Source organism: Astatotilapia calliptera, chromosome 19 (assembly GCF_964374335.1).
Source record: "Astatotilapia calliptera chromosome 19, fAstCal68.1, whole genome shotgun sequence".
NCBI classification, from domain to species: domain Eukaryota; kingdom Metazoa; phylum Chordata; class Actinopteri; order Cichliformes; family Cichlidae; genus Astatotilapia; species Astatotilapia calliptera.
Window position 1 is genome coordinate 8,539,242 of NC_137440.1, and position 17,359 is coordinate 8,556,600.

General features: G+C 42.0%; 1 protein-coding gene and 1 pseudogene across 2 annotated transcripts; both read right to left on the bottom strand.

The window, feature by feature from the left end:
• Positions 1–823: 823 nt before the first annotated feature.
• neff2 (neuronal intermediate filament family member 2) lies at positions 824–3,826 on the bottom strand. The gene is made up of 3 exons (XM_026153091.2): positions 2,678–3,826; positions 2,085–2,209; positions 824–1,929 (listed from the first exon to the last, which is right to left on the bottom strand). Exons 1-3 carry the CDS (start codon positions 3,683–3,685, stop codon positions 1,869–1,871), a joined length of 1,194 nt encoding a protein of 397 aa, XP_026008876.1. The 5' UTR covers positions 3,686–3,826; the 3' UTR covers positions 824–1,868.
• A 2,971-nt stretch (positions 3,827–6,797) lies between these two features.
• On the bottom strand, positions 6,798–8,608 carry LOC113012765 (nanos homolog 1 pseudogene; annotated as a pseudogene). The gene has a single exon (XR_013903654.1). The product of XR_013903654.1 is annotated as a nanos homolog 1 pseudogene (transcript).
• Between the last annotated feature and the right edge of the window lie 8,751 nt (positions 8,609–17,359).

A 17,359-nucleotide genomic window follows, 5' to 3' on the forward strand; every position in this document is an offset into this window, starting at 1 on the left:
TCTGAGAGATTAAATGTGTAGTTAAGCTTCTTTACATTGAAAGAAACAAATTTTGATGTGTATTTTGAAAGCTTTTTAGGCAATAGCTTCATTAGTTCAGCCCACTTAAGAGGAAATATAGCTGTATGTATACATTTGTTGTCTTCGTGATTCTTCTTCTTTCTTTCAAGGTTGAGCAGCTTGACGCCTGATGTCAGACCGGTGACTGATGATCCTGCTGAGGCAATATATCAACACATTACAGGTAGAGACGCCTTACCAGCAGCATGGAATGATGGGAAATGGTGCAGTGCCGCTGTGTGTCGGTCGGTGACATTGAGCGCTGTAAGTAAAAAGAAACTGTGTGGGAATGCAATCTTAAACAGCAAAATGGCACCATTGTTACTGTTATATGGGATTTTCAAGTAGGATATTTACAGCAGCCTTAAACACAAATAAAAAAAACAAACCTGGTCTCAGGTATCAAATGGTAGTTGCAATTATTTTATCATTCCTGCACATTTTATTTTCTAATTTCCCAGAATGTCTTTAATATTTGACAAAACCCCAAATATGATTGAATGAGACATTATTTTGGACACATTTGTGTTACTAAGGAATGATGTTGAGCTTTGTAAATTGGTGATTAAAAGTTTTTTTACCTTTAATATGTATTTTGGACATTAGAAGGTGTCATTCAACTGCTAATGCCTAACAGGTAAGTTTATTAACTTGCATCTGGAGCTAAAATTAGGCTGCATTGATGTCAGGGTGTGTGCTTTAGCTTTTTGTCTCCTAAACATCTTTAAAGGTGTGAAATGAAACTAAAAAATATGACACATGCTGCAGGTGAGTTATATGTTTATTCAGCTTGTTGCCGGCTGTTACAGGTACACCAGTTACAGGTGCAGACTTTGTATTACTTTCACAGATGTAAAGCACCACATAGATCTACGATCAGCAGACAAACAACAAGGAGCTCCTGCAGTTATCTTTCGGCTTCACTGGTTAGCTGGGAATGAACTTACAGGACAAAACAAATCTAGTGTAGTTAGACTCAAAGACACAGTACGTGATCATAAGGTGGAACCAGTAACAATTAGTCTTCTGCAGCATTTAAATGTCCAGATTGGTTTTTGCTGAAAAGTAGGAAGGCCCAAATTCACTCTGATTTGTTGCTTACAGCTTTTGTGTAGACGTCAATGCAGAGGAAGACAAACTAAAAAGGACACAAATGACTCGATAACATAATGAAAAGAAAATTTTAAGGTTACTGGTTCACTGACTACTAATACAACTACTACTACTACAAAACCAGGGATGCAGGACATTCATTGATTGGAAGAGTTCCTTGAGGAAAATCAGCTCAAACACATATAAAATCCAAGCACTGAGAGTTATAGGTTGGGTTTTTTACATCCTCGTTAACAAACAATTGGTCAGGTGTTTGCACAACGAGGGTTCGGAAAGGTCAGATGGTTTACTCTACTGTTGTCTTGAATGTCATACGTGTCTGACTGAGAGGAACTCCACCAAAACAACGCTGCTGTCCAACGCAGACGTGTAACTAATGCAGTGCAGCCACTCTGCCCTTCGCAGTTTGCCTTCTACTTGATGTGTAGTGTCAGAATGTGTGTAGAAGAAGGGGGACTTCTGGTGGACCTCTTGTTTAGCACAAGGGCACAGCGGTCTTGAGAAAGGTGAGCTTTGATTTGTAGTTTGGGATTTTTTGGGTAAAGATGAAATAAATTTTGCAGGGAAAGCGAAGGGAAGAGCATGAAAGAGGGAGAGAGGTCATGTTAGGGAGGAATTCTCAGGATGTTCAGCTTAAAGATGAACGGGTAAGAAGATATACTCGATTTATGCCAGGGTCGGTGGCATTTAGGGTTTTAATTTAGAGCAGGAAGGGAAGGGTACGCCAGACGAATCTCCTCCCCCTCCAGGAGTTTCCTGTGAAAGTAAAGGAAAACAGATTGTTTGCTGTTTATGTCTTTATATATAGCTGAAGTAAGACAAATTAAGATAAAGTAAGAAAAAAGATCATGAAACTTTACTGAAAACAAACACTGTCGGTGTAGATGAGCAGGAAGAAGGGTGTGTGTCACCTGTATGCTGCTATTTCAATGTCAAGGGCCATCTTCACATTGAGAAGGTCTTGGTACTCTCTCAGGTAGCGCGCCATCTCCTGCTTAGCTTCAGCAATATTGCGCTCCAGCTCACTTATCCTCATCTGTAAAAGTAAAAAACCACTTCAGCTCAGTTTAAGTGTCACAGTTAGCAACAGTCTGCTTCAAGCAGGGCAATGGTAAGCGAGAGTAGCTGCTTTGGTGTGCTCTCCCAGTTTGTTTCGACTTTAACTTTGCAGACGTTCACCTGCACTGTGAGCCTGTCATTATTTCCTGCTGTGCAGTAGAGCACAGGGAGGGTTAGCTGCTGCAGAGAATATATCTACATGTCATCCTGTAGATGAAAGAAACATCATTTCTTCTTGCTGCTTTCTGAGCTTCCTTTTTAGCTGTGCTGGTTAACCATGTAAACACCACCTTTTCAGTTCTCTGCAGCACTATTTCAGAAGAAAGACTCTAAAAATAGCCAAAGGAAGAAGGCTGTAAGTCTGAAAATAAAATGCATGTTGGAGAATAAGGCTGAGCTCCATTCTCCCTATGCAGGCTCTAATTTCCCTGGTTCTTTGCCTCACCTGGTACTTTTCCACCTCCTTTGCCTGTGTTTCTTCCAGATCTTCCAGTTGCTTATTCAGGGAGTCGATGACATTCCGGAGTGCCTCGATCTCCGAGGAGCGGGACTGGAGCAGTCTCCGGTACTCCATGGTCTCCTCCCGGATGGCGTGCACGGCCTCGTTGTTTTTGCTGGCCATCTCTGCCACGCTTGCAAACTTGCTCTGGTACCACTCCTCGGCGGCCTGCATGTTCTTGTGCGCCAGCCGCTCGTACTGAGCCCTGATGTCTCGCAGCGCGGTGGACAGATCAGGCCGGGACACCTCCATGTCTATGCTGATGTTGGCCACCTGCAGCTGGGCCTGCAGCTCTGCTTGCTCCTCTGCAAAGACTTTCTTCAGGAACACCATCTCATCGCACAGGGAGGCCACAGTGGCTTCTGCATCACAGTTGTAGACCACGGCCCTGCTCGCCTCCTCTTTGGCCCTCTGCAGGGCCTCCTCGGCATCCATGCGCCGCTGTGCCTCCTCCTCATAGCGCTCCTTCATCTGCTCATACACATCGCGCAGGTAGTCCTTCTCTGCCTCCATCCTCATCTTCTCCCCATTCTCTGAGTCAATCATGGCCCTCAAACTCCGTGCCTCACCTTCATAGAGCGCCTGCAGACGGGACGGATCGTTCTGCCGCCTCTTCAGCGCATCTAGTTCAGCCAGTAGGGCTCGGTTCTGCAGCTCGAGGTGCCTCACCTTCTCAATGTAGGTGGCGAATCGATCATTCAGGTCCACAAGCTGTGCCCTCTCCTGGGAGCGCAGGCCCAGCAGCTCTGTGTTTAGAGAGCTGGCTTGAGCCAGGTTCATCCTCTGAGATCCATCTGGAAAGGAAGAGGAGGAGGTCCTTAGGATCCTCTTACCAGATGGAGGAGCTCGTGAAGAAGGGTAGAGAGATGAAGACACGGAGGATTTGGTGGTGGTTCGGGAGCCTTTGTAGCTGTCCCAAGGGCGGCGGGTGGAGAAGAAGGAATCGTAGCTCATGATGAAGTTTTGTTGTGGATTTTTTTGTTTGTTTGTTTAAGAAAAGGAAATGTATGTTTCAGAAGGTTTTTTTTTTATGTCCCCCTTGTTCTGCACACCATCGGTGTGGATGAGTGAGCGCTTTTGCACTGCACCAGTTCAGTGATGCTGCAGATCCTGAGCTTTTATAGAGTCACGTTGCTCCCCCCCTCCAACACAGAGAAACATCAGCGCTGTCAGCATTCACCAGGCCAATAGCAGGCTGCTGCAGTGAAGCGAGAGCAGCTTGGTTTGGAGATTCACTTTCAGCCACAGCAGGCAGTGAATGTGCAGTAGGGCAGATTTTTATTTAATGTGCTCCAAAATAGCATTGAAATCAATCATTGTTATCCCTCTATAAATTCCCAAAGGTGGTATTTTACTTTATACGCTCAGCACAGGCTCAATTGCATTATCAAGCAGGGTACTTGCTTAGATTAAATATAAAAGAAACCTGGGATAGAACATATGAAAATGACTTGAAACAAAGACTTCTCCCCAACCCAGTCAGAGAAAATCAATAGTACTAGTAATAGAGAGAATAAGGGCATATACCATAAGGAACAGACAGTTATTTAAAGCATTTAATGCTCCAGGGAACAATATTTAATAATTACTACAGAGATGAATACATAGATGACATCAGATGGATTTGTGGTGGACGTGTACTACATTTAAAAAAATAATAATAATAGGAACTGAACACATGGTTCATTGTTGGTTATTGCTTTTTGAGATATTTAACAAACAATTACTTATTCACGTTTCCTCTAGATTGTCGTCTTTCTTAACTGCCATCTGTGCTGCTGCTGTGAAAGATCTTTGTAGATATACACCCTCCTACAATTACCCTTATACTACTTTTATTTCCAGAGTGTCTGTAGACATATCTGTTTGATCTAATTAATGCAAACTGATGAGTCAGGGATGTTCTTCAGCTGTCCTGACTCTGACAGTGTGTGTGGGAGACACCACTGAAGAAGAAAGTGCTACAGTATCTGTATGTGCTGACACACAGAAACCCTCCGGCTGTTTAACACTCAGAGATGAGTCAGAGTTTATGCCTAATCAGCCTTAGTATTTACTTAAAAAGAGGCATCAGGCTGATCTAGCGAATGGTTACAATTCCTGCTCATGTTTATTGGCCATTAAAGAAAACACTTTACTCTGTTTTTCACAGCAAATGTTTCTACAGATGTCAGCAAGGTCTGCAAAACATTTAAAAAAAGACAACTCTGTTACAACTTTGAGAATCCATCCAGCATCCTGTGAAAGGCAAGATACTCACAAAACATTTTGAGAATGAAGTGCCATGCTTTATTGCTTATATTAAAGGGTTTTTTTTATTAGGCGGGAAAACTATTTTTTTTTTGGTGCTTTTATGAGTATTTTAAACGTCACATTTTAACTTAAACCTTAAAAAACACTGATAAGCTACACGGTGCCACTAGGTGGCAGCATTCGGCCTTTATACCGCATGGAAGTAACATTATTGGTAACGTTGTAGTTTACTGTAGTCCCCAATAGAGGCTATTGGATTGTTGTTTTACATATTTCTGTGTGAAATGCATAAGTGTTATTATATTAGAGAGAAGCAAAATGTGTTAAATTTCTAAGTCTCTGCTGTGGTCAGTGCGTTAGCTCAATTCAAATTGATTTGTAAAAACAACATTATATATCAAAAATGTTACTGCCAATATCTTTCATAAAATATGTGACAGTTATTACAGAAATCTATAGACTTTTACTGCACAAGTTTTATTTAGGAGTTTCTGCCAAATACCAGCTGTAATTCTTTGCAATGAAAATGCTCTTGGCTAAAAGGGTCTGTGAATAATCCTGAACAAAATATAGTCTTGATTTAGAAGAAAACATAAGGCTTTAAAATGTAAACCATTTAATAACAGACTCCTTATGCTGCTTTTGTTTCCGTGTCCTGTCATGTCTCACTGAGATGTTTGAACACAGCCATTAATGATATTATATAATTCAGTTGTCACAACAACAGTCGCCTCTAAGTGTTTTTGTAAGTTAAAGAGCTAGAAAGAAGAAAACATAATAATCAAACGAGCAAGCACCTGGCAACAGTGGGAAGGAAAATCTCTTATTTAACAGGAAGACACCTCAAGCAGAACCAGGCTCAGGGACGTCCAACCATCTGCCGTGACCAGTGGAGGGTGAAGTGATATTATCTGCTTCCTCAACCATGACATGATATCACATGCGCCCCCCTGAAAGATTTTTTGGGAAATCTTTCATGGTTCAGGTGTGGAAGGGTGAATTCCATATTTAAAGTACCATATTCACTTAAGCAATAAAGACCAGTCCTAGAGTGCATTCCTCCACACCACACATGAACTTAGATCCAGTCCTTATTCAGTAGGATATCCGGATCCAGATGAGCTGGGAATATTTTCTTGAGAACATCAAGACAATGTCTTTCAGTTTTTTGGGTTTTTTTTAATTTAATGTATTTGTGACGATATTACATGTACATATAAGATAATATATGATTTTACCTCATCTCATGACAATAATAAATCCCTTAAAAAATTCCTGGATCAAAACTTGAAACTCCGATTTTATTTTTTATTTTATTCTTTTGTTTTTTGTTTCTTTTACAAATTCTATGAATAAAAAGATGCTTAGGCAGAAAACTGAGCCGGTCACATGACCTACTTGGCGGATGTGAAAACAATAACATACTCATCTGAATGAAGATTTTAGGGGGTTTCTGTAATAAGATCAGCGCTTAAAAAATGTTATCAACCAGAGCGGACTTTAAAAGAGACACATAGACCCTAAATTTAAAAAATAAAAAGAGAAAGAATGACTTAAAGTTTTGTCTAAAGACGTTTTTAGTGATATCTGCATTCAAGCGTTCAAGGCTTTGAGCACTAGGTGGCGCAGTTGCACTGCATGTCAGTGTGGCAGCTGTAGATGGTTCCAGATGAAATAGTTTTGTGAATAAATGTATTTCCCCACTTACCTTTGACAGCATACGCTCAACTTAAGATGCTGTCATCACCTGCTGCAGGCTCTGCTTACAGCTACCATAATCATGATCGTGTCAGCGAGTCTCGTACAGTCAAAGAAATCTGCAAATCCCATGTTTATTCAGAGGTCATTTACAGCGAATATATTTCCCAGTGGTACATAAGGTAAAAATAAGTACATAAAACATTTTAGTTGACAGATAGACTTTGGAATGTCAGGCTTTTCATTGCTAAAATCGTTTGTACGTTTACAAGAATTGCAGGTGCACATTTCCACGTTTAAAGAAACAAAACAAAAACAAGTCAGTGTGTGTACTTGAACTATATGACAGAAATGAAAGTCAGATCTCACCTCCAGTGTTTTACATTCACTTGAAATGTGTAAGATACCTATTTACACGAAATCACATAAAGAATATCAGACATGAGCGACGTATAAACTACAGAAATTTACCTTTAGGCTAAGTTGCAATACAAAAAGTGTATTCCTTTGGTAGAAAACATAGATCTCAAGGAAGGGAGAAAAAACATGTGCAGGACATAAAGAAGTAGATCTTGCATCTCTTGCACGGCCTGTCACACTTCTTACATCCATGGGGCCAATGGGTTGTGGGACTAAACATTCACCTCATATCAGGAGTGCTGCATATTCATTTATGTTGGCAAGAGCAGCCCGCTGACTGCTGGGCTGTTTGCACTGGCACTGCGTTACTTGAAACACAGCAACTTCTGATTATAGCATGAAGGCGATCATTCACAGGTCGATCTGTACAGTACTTTGGTTCATTTTTTTAATCACCAAGTCTTTAAAGAGTGCTGGGGGTTATATTACGCGCAGTGCGTCCAAGTGTAAACTATGTGCCCACAGTTACAGTATAGACAGAAACATTGGAAATGAAGCTGTTACATGTACAAAAAGAAAAAAAAAAGAATAGAAATCGTATTTCTTCAGATCGTTTCTTTCTTTTTCCAGACTTGTCTTGTGCGTCAAATGGAGCGATTTTACTGCCACAGACATTAGTAATTTCAGACAGTGCCACTCAAACGTCATTAACTTCATCTGCTCGCTCAGAAGATTTTCAGCCGTTTGCCAATCGCTCTGCCCCCCTTTGCCACTCTCTGGCTCGGCTGGTCTTTAGAAAGCGGGCAGTACTTGATGGTGTGCGCATTGTCACCGTTGGCACTGCAGAGGGGGCAGGTGTACGCCCGGAGGATGGGGCAAAGCACTCTGCCGTCCACTGTCTTCAGGATATGGGTGCCGTAAACTTCCTCTGGTGCGCCGTTATTCCGACAGAAGACGCACACTTTGGGCTCCGGTTTGCCCCTCTGAGCCTGTTTGCGTCTTCGGTCCATGGCGAGCAGGTCGAAGCCAGAGAAGCTTCCCTTGTACGAGGGGGTATCTCTGTCCCCCAGCTGCGAATCACTAGCGAGGTGTTCGTATGGCCTGAGAAGCGAGATGCGCTCTTTGAGATCATAGATAGAGATTGGCGGGGAGCTCGGGGCCGCGCAGTAGCAGTCCAAGGGTCCGTCGTTGGTGTCCCTGCCGTGCCCAATTACGCAGGAGCAAACCGGGGAATCGTCCTCCAGTCCCAAAGTCGCTTTAAGAGACTCGGTTATAGAGTTAGGGCTGAAGGGCGGACTGTTGATCTTATTTTTGGCGACAAGTGTCGACAGCCCGAGGTAGTCGTTCCAAAAATTAAAGGTGTAATCATAAGGAGACCGCGCGTCCAGGTAACCGCGGTCTAAGAAATCCATCCTGTCAGAGCCGCACAGTTTAACGTCCACACTAGTGAATAGGCGTTTTGGATTGGATGGCTGTCAGCATGAGGATCCAGTGGAGGGTTCCTCTCTCTGCTCCTGCTGGGTCTACTTTGCAGAACATTGAGCATGCAGGCGCTGTTAAGTTGCCCAGAATAAAACACGGGGGCGTGGTTTGGTTCAAGTTGATTTTCTCTGTGGCCCCATAGGAGGGTCTACAGAGCAGGGAGTGACTGAGCTAGGAAATCATTTCCCCTCCCATAATATGACGATTAGCACCGAAATCTCTTTGTGTTAAAAGAAAGTAAGCTACCCTGTTGGTTGGGTTTGAAAGAAATCAGCTGTTACTCTGTTGAACTCAAGATGTGACTGGTTTTATGACATATTGTCAATTTACTTTCCCCCTTTTGCTTTTTAGTATAGATAGATAGATAGATAGATAGATAGATAGATAGATAGATAGATAGATAGATAGATAGATAGATCAGAGTGGATTTGACCTGTCTTCCAGTGTATTTTTTGTTTCCACAACTTTTTCTAAGCTGCTTTTTAAAATTTTACGTGATAGAGGGTCAAAGGAGTTCTTAAAAAGTCATTCTGCTCTGCAGAATTCTGTATCATCCTCCCGATGGTAACAGTTCACACCGAGAGTACAGATTGTGGTTCTAAACAGTGTGAATGATCTTTCTGACCAAAGATTTACAGTGCAGCCTGGTGAAGTTGTTATCCATGCAGATATTGTGATATTTGTCAAACTGGATTTGTGTAGTTGGTTGGTTTTTAATAACAGTGCTGCTCAGACCAGCATCATATTTAACCCTTGTGTTGTCCTCGGGTCAGAAATGACCCCTAGGTGAATATATGGGAATCCCGAGGACAACACAAGAGTCATAAGAATAATCTCGCCTTGTTTGTGTCACACCAATCGACAAACCGCCTTACATTTGAATGATACATGCTTATATTTTCATTCTTAAAGACTCAATTCAGCACAGCAGACTTGACTTATTTTCTCAGATTTGTCTCCACAGCCACAGAATCGTGGCAGGAGGGTTGAATTTTCCATCTGCGCTCTATTGCACTTTTGATGACATTAAATAAGATATTTGTTTAGCTTCTTTTTTAATCTTCATCTTGTGAATCGAGGCTTGTTAATATCAATATAACATAGCCTGAAAAGCAAAAGTCACAAAGATGCCAAAACTGTCACAAGGTGTCACAAGTAGGAACTCTTTGATTTAGGGAGGGAGGGAGGTCACAAGCCCTGAACAATAGATTATGATGTGTCTTAAAGAATAGGTCATATTAGACTTTGTCCTACCATATCTCATACTGGAATCACATTATGAATGAGTCTTATAACCAATATGGATAGAGGAATCGCTACAGCAACCAAAACCTCTTTTGTGCATATGGGCATATGGGAATTGATCTAATGCTTGTTCCTTAGACTAAAAGTCCCAAAAGTTTGTTTTTTGCAATGCCTTATACAACTTTAATGACAATAACTTTCTAGTTTGAATGAGTTGGGGATACATCAGTAGCTGAAGAGACAAAAAATCAAAGAGTGCCACATAGTGGAACTAGGAAAATTCAAAAAGTGTAGGACATAGTCATGTAACGCCTCAAGAAGCAGTGACCTTTAAGTGCGCACACACAAAAAACATCTTGTGCTTGACCACTGTAGCAGATTCCATCCTTCACCGATGATGAACCTGTCACTTCTGCATGAAGCTGCACATGTTCTGCTTCCCCTGAGCCCACGGCTTGGTGCTCACAACCAGTCCTCCTCTGCTCCATTGTCTCGTCCCTGTAGCAGGCCGTTTAACTTCATTAATATGCATTAAAAAGGAGTGTGCCACATCTGTGTGTGTGTGTGTGTGTGCACGCGTGTGTGTGTGTGTCAGTCAAAGCCCTGTAAGGAGGGCGCCCAAAAAAAGAGCTTGATAACTGGCCCGACTGCTGGGACAATGACAGTGTTACTATTTTTGTCACACCCTCAAGTGAAATATTAAGGACAGTGAAAATTGAGACAGAAGTCATTTGCATGTCTTATATTTTCAAATTGGAGCTCAGATTAATTTTCTGACTGTGGTTTTCATTGATGAAATAAAACCCGTAACGGTCTGCTGCAGATTAAGACTTAGTCTGTGGATATGATTCTGCGATTCGTTTACAGGAAAACAGAAACGGCGTCGTTTTGTAAGCCACTTTGGTGCGCCTTATAAATGTGCTTGTTTATAGGTTCATGTTCAGCCGCTGGGTATATATATTGTGGAATAAGACCTGTATTTGGGTCACAAAAGGGGGGGGGGGTGAGTTTCATTCTAAATCATGCCAAAATCTTCAAGAAAATATGCGTGCATCCAAAATTTGCACGGGCCTATAAATCCTGGGAAGGCTTCTTTTAAAAGCGATTACATTCGCTGCTGCTGCAAAAGTTTCCAGTGAGTGTAAGACGGCGCAAAAGCATGAAGAAAATCATGTTAGCGAGACAGTTTCTTGTATGTGAGAATAAATTATCATCAGAATACACCACATGGTCTCTTTTCAAGGTCACCTCCAGCTCTGCATGCACAAAGGAAATCATGAGAGAGCATTTAAAAGATGAATGGCTGCCATATCACAATGGATAAATTGCGCGGGGGCCAATATGACATGTGGCTCTGCTGCTTTGGGCCTACCCTTTATTATTCTTAATGCAAAACGTGTTTGGCAGCAACAAAGGAAGTATTGATAATGAATATGAAATTTATTTATTTTTACATTAGAAGATTTCATTTCAGACTCACACTATAGCAGGGCAACAGCAGAAAGGTTTCTGGCATGAGAGGAGAATAGGCAAGTTCATTTATAAAAAGCCTTTTAAAAGACAGGTCAGCTCACAGGTGCTTCACACAATAAAGCAGTAAAGAAGAGAAATGTTTGATTAGTTAGTAAGTCATGGTGCAGTTAACTGCATCCATTTTCTTAGCTTAAGCTTACGGGGCTGCCAGAATCTATCCCAGCTGTCATGGGGCCAACACAGAAAGTGAGACAAGCACACACACTCACATCCAAACCTACGGCCAGTTTGAAATCACCAATTAACCACAGAGCATGTCTTTTACTGTGGGAGGAAGCAGCTTCACTAGCAGGCACAGTGAAGCCATGCAAACCCCACACAGCAAGACAAAAGAAAACAAGGTGGCTCTTATTGTGGATTTAAATGTTACGTCTTTAAGAGAAGCTAACATATTTTAAATCACTGGTAGTCATCTACTGCAGCTTTAATATAGTTGCAGCCCAGTGCTGGTCTGCTCTCTGAAAGATGGAATAAACCTACGGTACTTGATTTATGTTTTTTGGAACGTGAGTGTAAAGTGTAACGTCAGAGCAGAAGTAATACGATCAAACGCTATCGTCACCTCTGATATATCCTATCGTATTAACGAACATTGTGCACATGTGATTTTCTTACATTCAATATGCTCCTAAGGAAAACACAAAGGGGCGTTGCCTTTGTTACTGCTATATTTTGCGTTTAAATGGACGTCATTGATAAGAAATATGCTGTGGTAAATTACTAGGTTTCAATGTGTCATTTACATTTTAAGCAATAAGAGTCACTTGAAAACAATGAATGATAAGCTTAAACTGGTAACTGGCCAAGATAACAATAAGTAATCACTACTTCCATTGTAGCCAACCAGCAGTAACAAATGTTGCTTTGTTCACATAAAATGTGGCCATTGTTTAACTGTGTTTACTTCACAGCCCTGTCTGGCCTCCACACAGGCTCATTGCGGAGTGCGAGCCACAGCTAGTGTTTTTTCTTCTTTGTTTTACACAGATAAAGCTACAATAAATACAGGGACTCAGGCTTGCAATGGGTTAAAAAAAAATCTTCATGCATAAATACGGCTCCAGAGTGAGATGATGGTACCCAGAGGCCTCCCAGGCAGCTCTGTCTGCTCTACAGCCGAGGCAGAGATGGGCAGCCGCTGCATCCCCATTCATCACTGTCAAGTTGAATAGAAAATTAACAAATCCGTTAATTAAAAGACCTCTCTAGACTCTAGTGTGTTTGTGTGTGTGTGTGTGTGTGAATCTTGTGCCAGCTGCACTGCTTCATTGTGCAAGCTACAGCAGCCTGGCACAAGAGACACACACAACACTCCCTTCAATGCTAACATACACATGCACACAAACACCCACCGCTCCTGCCGACCCCTGCCATTCCTGCCGCTGCATTAATTACATAAACTGCATAATGTGGCCAGCCTGAGCTTCATTTCATTCCCAATCTCTGTCTGTCCCCAGACACAGACTAGGGTAGGGAATCAGTTGGGGCTTTGATCCCTGACCTCTGCCTCCTCTCGTGGGAATATAAGCCTGCGCCCCTAACGGTCATCCATCTGCACACACCCCCAAGACCCCCAGCTCCTAGATTCAGCCCAACCCCAGACACGTGTCAATGTCACCAGCAGCAATAGGGAGCGCTAAACAAGCCAAGGTCAGCCTGAAATTAGGGGGTGTCTTTCGCCCTGTCAAGTGCTTTGTCACGACCACCAACTCGCTGAATGCCGCCTGCTATTACTTACCCCAAGACTCCACCCATTCCCCTCAACAGCACGCATTCACGCATTCACACACATGTACTTAATACCCTCTCAACATGGCTGAAGTGGTATGACTGAAAGCACTGTTCATCTGCATGTACACCTTGAGATTGGTGGACTTTTTTTTTTTATTTAAAGCTGATTCCACGATACACTTTTTAAAATCCATTCCTTAAAATTGAGAGCTGGACTAATTAATCAGCAGTTCCATGTATTGTGTTTTAAAATTAACGATATCTCTGGCATACACCTCAAACCTACGACGGTTCCACCTTATCCCAATGGAGTTTGGCAGTTTCTTTGTTTTATATACAGATATTGCAAAATGATTCATTGATAAATTATAAAACAGTCAGCAGATCAGCAAATTTTCTTCTTTTTTTACTTTACACATCTTCAAAGAAAGGCTGGGATTATTGCTAATTCCAGGTCATTTCTGTAGATGGCCGCCTCTTTCTGAGCCTGGTTCTGCTGGAGTTTTCTTCCTATTAAAGGGGACTTTTTCCTTCCCACTGACGCCAAAGTGCTTGCTCATAGGGGGGGGGGGGTCATATGATTGTTAGGTTTTTCTCTGTATGTATCATTGTTGGGTCTACCTTACAATATAAAGCACCTTGTTGTTGGGATTTGACGGTGTATAAATGAAACTGAATTGAAATTGAATTGAAATTAAGGGTTTGTTTGGCAACAAATCATAGCTTGCTTAACCCTATTGTGTAGCCTACAGTTGGCTAATTTTGTCTGACCAAAAGCCAAAAGTGTGTTACTATGTCACCACATAAAAAACAAAGGCAGATGAAGTAAAAACAACAATATGATATAAAATGGCAGATGAAGCTTTTTCATTTTGTGCCTGCTTTGCAAAGTACCTTCCATGATGGGGCGATGGTGGCTCAAGAGTTGGCAGTTTGTCTTGTAATCAGAAGGTTGCCAGTTCGAGCCCTGGCTTGGACAGTCTCGGTTGTTGTGTCCTTGGGCAAGACACTTCACCAGTTGCTTACTGGTGGTGGTCAGAGGGCAAGGTGGCGCCAGTGTCTGGCAGCCTCTGTCGGTGTGCCCCAGGGCAGCTGTGTTTGCCATCACCTGTATGTGAATGTAGTGTAAAGTGCTTTGGGGTCCATAGGGACTAAGTAAAGTGCTATACAAATACAGGCCATTTACCATTTTAAAGTTGCCTAAATATATATATATATAAAAATAAATAAATAAATAAGGGACCATTGCTGAGGTCACTGGCTGTAACTAAACATGACACCACAAGGAGAGCAGAGGAAGAGAAGAAGGGACGTTGTGGGGCATGGATCAGAAACTTGTTTAACTCACCCAAATCTGCAGATTAGAGCGGGAAGTGGTCAAAGGGCTTAGAGTGTATCGGTACAATGGGGCAGAGGGGATTAGAAGTGGATTCACTGAGCCCCTGCGATGCCCTTCATCTCTGAGGGTCCAGCCAGAGCACCTTTGTTGGGTTAACTAACGGCACTTCCATGGACGCAGTGAGCAGGCCAATCCCTTTTTAATGATGCAGGGAAAATTCCATTGGCCCTGATTTTCACAATGCATTCGAGAGCCACCATTGTCCCACACATCGTGTCAAGCTTTTAAACTGTGCAGCCAGGCGAGTGGGCTGCGTGGTGATTGAAGTCCGTTTGTAGCGTTTTAGCCAGGCTAGAAAGAGCCTCTGCTAAAACAATGCTGATATTTACATCTATTTTATGGTTGGAGCATAATGCCTGGGCTTTAATTGCCATTGTGGCCACCGATGCTTTAAATAAATGCAGCCGTCTTGAGTTTAATGGTTTGTAACAAAGCACTATAAGATGGTGAGACTGTAAAGGTAAAAGGTTTAATATCCTGTGGTTCCAGTGCTGTGGAGATTGAAGTCTTAGTAATGAATTTCTCAGTTGCAGAGGTGATCTGCAGAGAAATTGTCAGCGCAATTGACCTAAAACTTAAAAAGTAGCTGCACAGATATTGGTTTCACACTTTTCTCATAGATTAATTTTCAGAAAAAGCTTTTAAAACAGTCATGATAATAAAAAAATGAATAACTGATGCCTCAGAAAGAGTTGAACTAGAGTCAATAATAAGTCTTGTCTGTGTTGCACTTTCCTTGCTGATGATGGTTGACACCTAAGTGTTTACACACCAATCTGCATTTAATCATTAATTATTATTAATCTCTGTCTCTCTTCCATGGCATGTGTTTTGCCCTGTTTCCCTCACCTCACCCCCAACCGGTCACAGAGATAACAGATAACTGCCCCCTGTTTTTTCCCCACTGTCGCCAAGTGCTTGGTCACAAGGGGTGGTCTGATTGTTGAGGTTTTCAAGGGTCTTTACCTTACAGTACAAAGCACTTGAGGTAACTCATGTTGTGGGTGGTGTTATATAAATTAAACTGAAAAATTGAATTGAATTGGTGTACTGGCCAGTGGCAAAAGCAGCTGGTTAGCCAAGTCTATCATTTTGGTTCAGGCTAGAAACCCTCAGGAGCTTTTGCATAGCTTAACGTGAAATTTCATACAAACTTTCATCATAGTCTGCAGCGTATTGCTGTTAATATGATAGCAATTTCCCTACCTAGGACAACTAGCAGGTCAGAGTTTTCCTTTACCAGTTTCAAAATCTTGACATATGGTGAACACAGACTGTTTCAAGCTGCCCACTCAGTGTAGTGAACTGACAGCTGGGGGGTGATATACAAAACTATTTCAGGCATTTAGCGCTATCATTCTGTTTAGCTAGTCCAGTATTTTGGTGATATTCCCATTACATCTGGAAGCTAACTGATTAAGCACATAAATTTGGTTACACCGCTAACAATGCCATATGCATGCATCTACAGTGTAAAGTAAAAGTGAGTTCAGTGCACTGTGTATGAAGTTGTGAGATTATCTGCTTATTGCAAGTTAAGTGTTGTCCTTTGTTTGCTCCGTGCTTAAACCCTTTAGTTTAGCTCTAAAATGCAGTGAACTCAATCCCTCCTACCTCCAGACCATTAGATCTCTGAGGCAGATGTGTCTTGGCCCTATCAGCACACGCTCGGCTGTCTCTTGTGATCTTTCAGCTATGCAGCTGCTGTCATGTCAGTGCTCTCTCTCTCTCTCATCTTGCATTTGGTTTCCTGAAACTGAATTACAAAGAAACTGTAAACTTAAAGGGAACAGCTTTGGGTTCATTTGGGTTTGTGGCTTAAATAGCTGAATGGGAAAGTCATTCTCGGTTTGTACATCTATCATGTGATACTTCATAGTCACATTTGATCTAGCTTTTATATTGAGGTGGAGGTTTGGGACTTTACTAAAGTTTGCTTATCTCAGTAGTTAAAGAGGTACAAACCCCTTGTTTAACTCAACTCAAATAAAATGTGAAAACAGTTATTCATGGTATGGAAATATACCACAACATTAAATCCACCTGTCTGTAGGTACATCTACAGAATCATCCATCCGGGCGTGGTGTTGTTGTGGTGTCAGGTACACAGACATTTTAGGGTTCTTTGGGTTGTGGGAGCTTGTAATTTGTAATCTTGAATACTTTCTCGTGTTCTTCAAACCTATGGCAGGCTGGACTTTCTGCATGTACCTTTAAATGTTTTAGTGACCTTAATGCTAGTTCGAGGTTCAAATTTACCCATTTCATTTCGCTGTTCTTTTCCTCTTCTTCTTCTGCTGTACTTATCAAACCTCAGGTTAAAACAATCACTAAGAGCAATTTGCTGTTGTTAGTTTACCTACGATCCCATCTGCAGCTCACATGTATATGCAGACTGGTGGACCCATGTGCAGATGAGAACAGGCCTGGTGGTGTTGTGGTCGATACCACACAGGACCACAGATGGGTCCCTGCACAGTAGAGCCGGTGGCTGGCGCCGAGGCTTGGGCGCTGGCCAGATGGGCCACCCTGAGAGAGGCTCAGCCTGTCAGGCCCAAACAGGCTGATCTTATTACTCTGGGCCAAGACTGGAGTGTGGTGCTGCAAACACACCCACACATACTTCATCAGGGGAATCGACATTATCATGACTGACTATCACAGGCTGGCTTCATTGTGGTTTGTATGTGTGTTTTCACCTGTGGTTTCATTCCTGTTTTAACTGGAAATATCAGACTTCATGTTGGTTTCCCATGTTTATCTGAGAAAATCGTTTTCTCATCTCAGGACAATGGTTCCTCCCTGCTTTTTCACAATGGGCGAATACTCCCTGTGCAAGTTGGTGCATCATACAGCCCATATTTTCAGATGTGTTTTTCAAGGCTAGTAGTGAATATTATTTATAAAGTGAGTTTTGATGACATAGC

What these genes read in the sequence shown, in the direction of transcription:
- neff2 (XM_026153091.2), bottom strand. Translation starts at nt 3,685, where the DNA reads ATGAGCTACGATTCCTTCTTCTCCACCCGCCGCCCTTGGGACAGCTAC. An exon ending in AGGAGGTGGAAAAGTACCAG is followed by an intron (nt 2,210 to 2,677) that starts GTGAGGCAAAGA and finishes TTACTTTTACAG; the next exon opens with ATGAGGATAAGTGAGCTGGA. An exon ending in ATTGAAATAGCAGCATACAG is followed by an intron (nt 1,930 to 2,084) that starts GTGACACACACC and finishes TTACTTTCACAG; the next exon opens with GAAACTCCTGGAGGGGGAGG.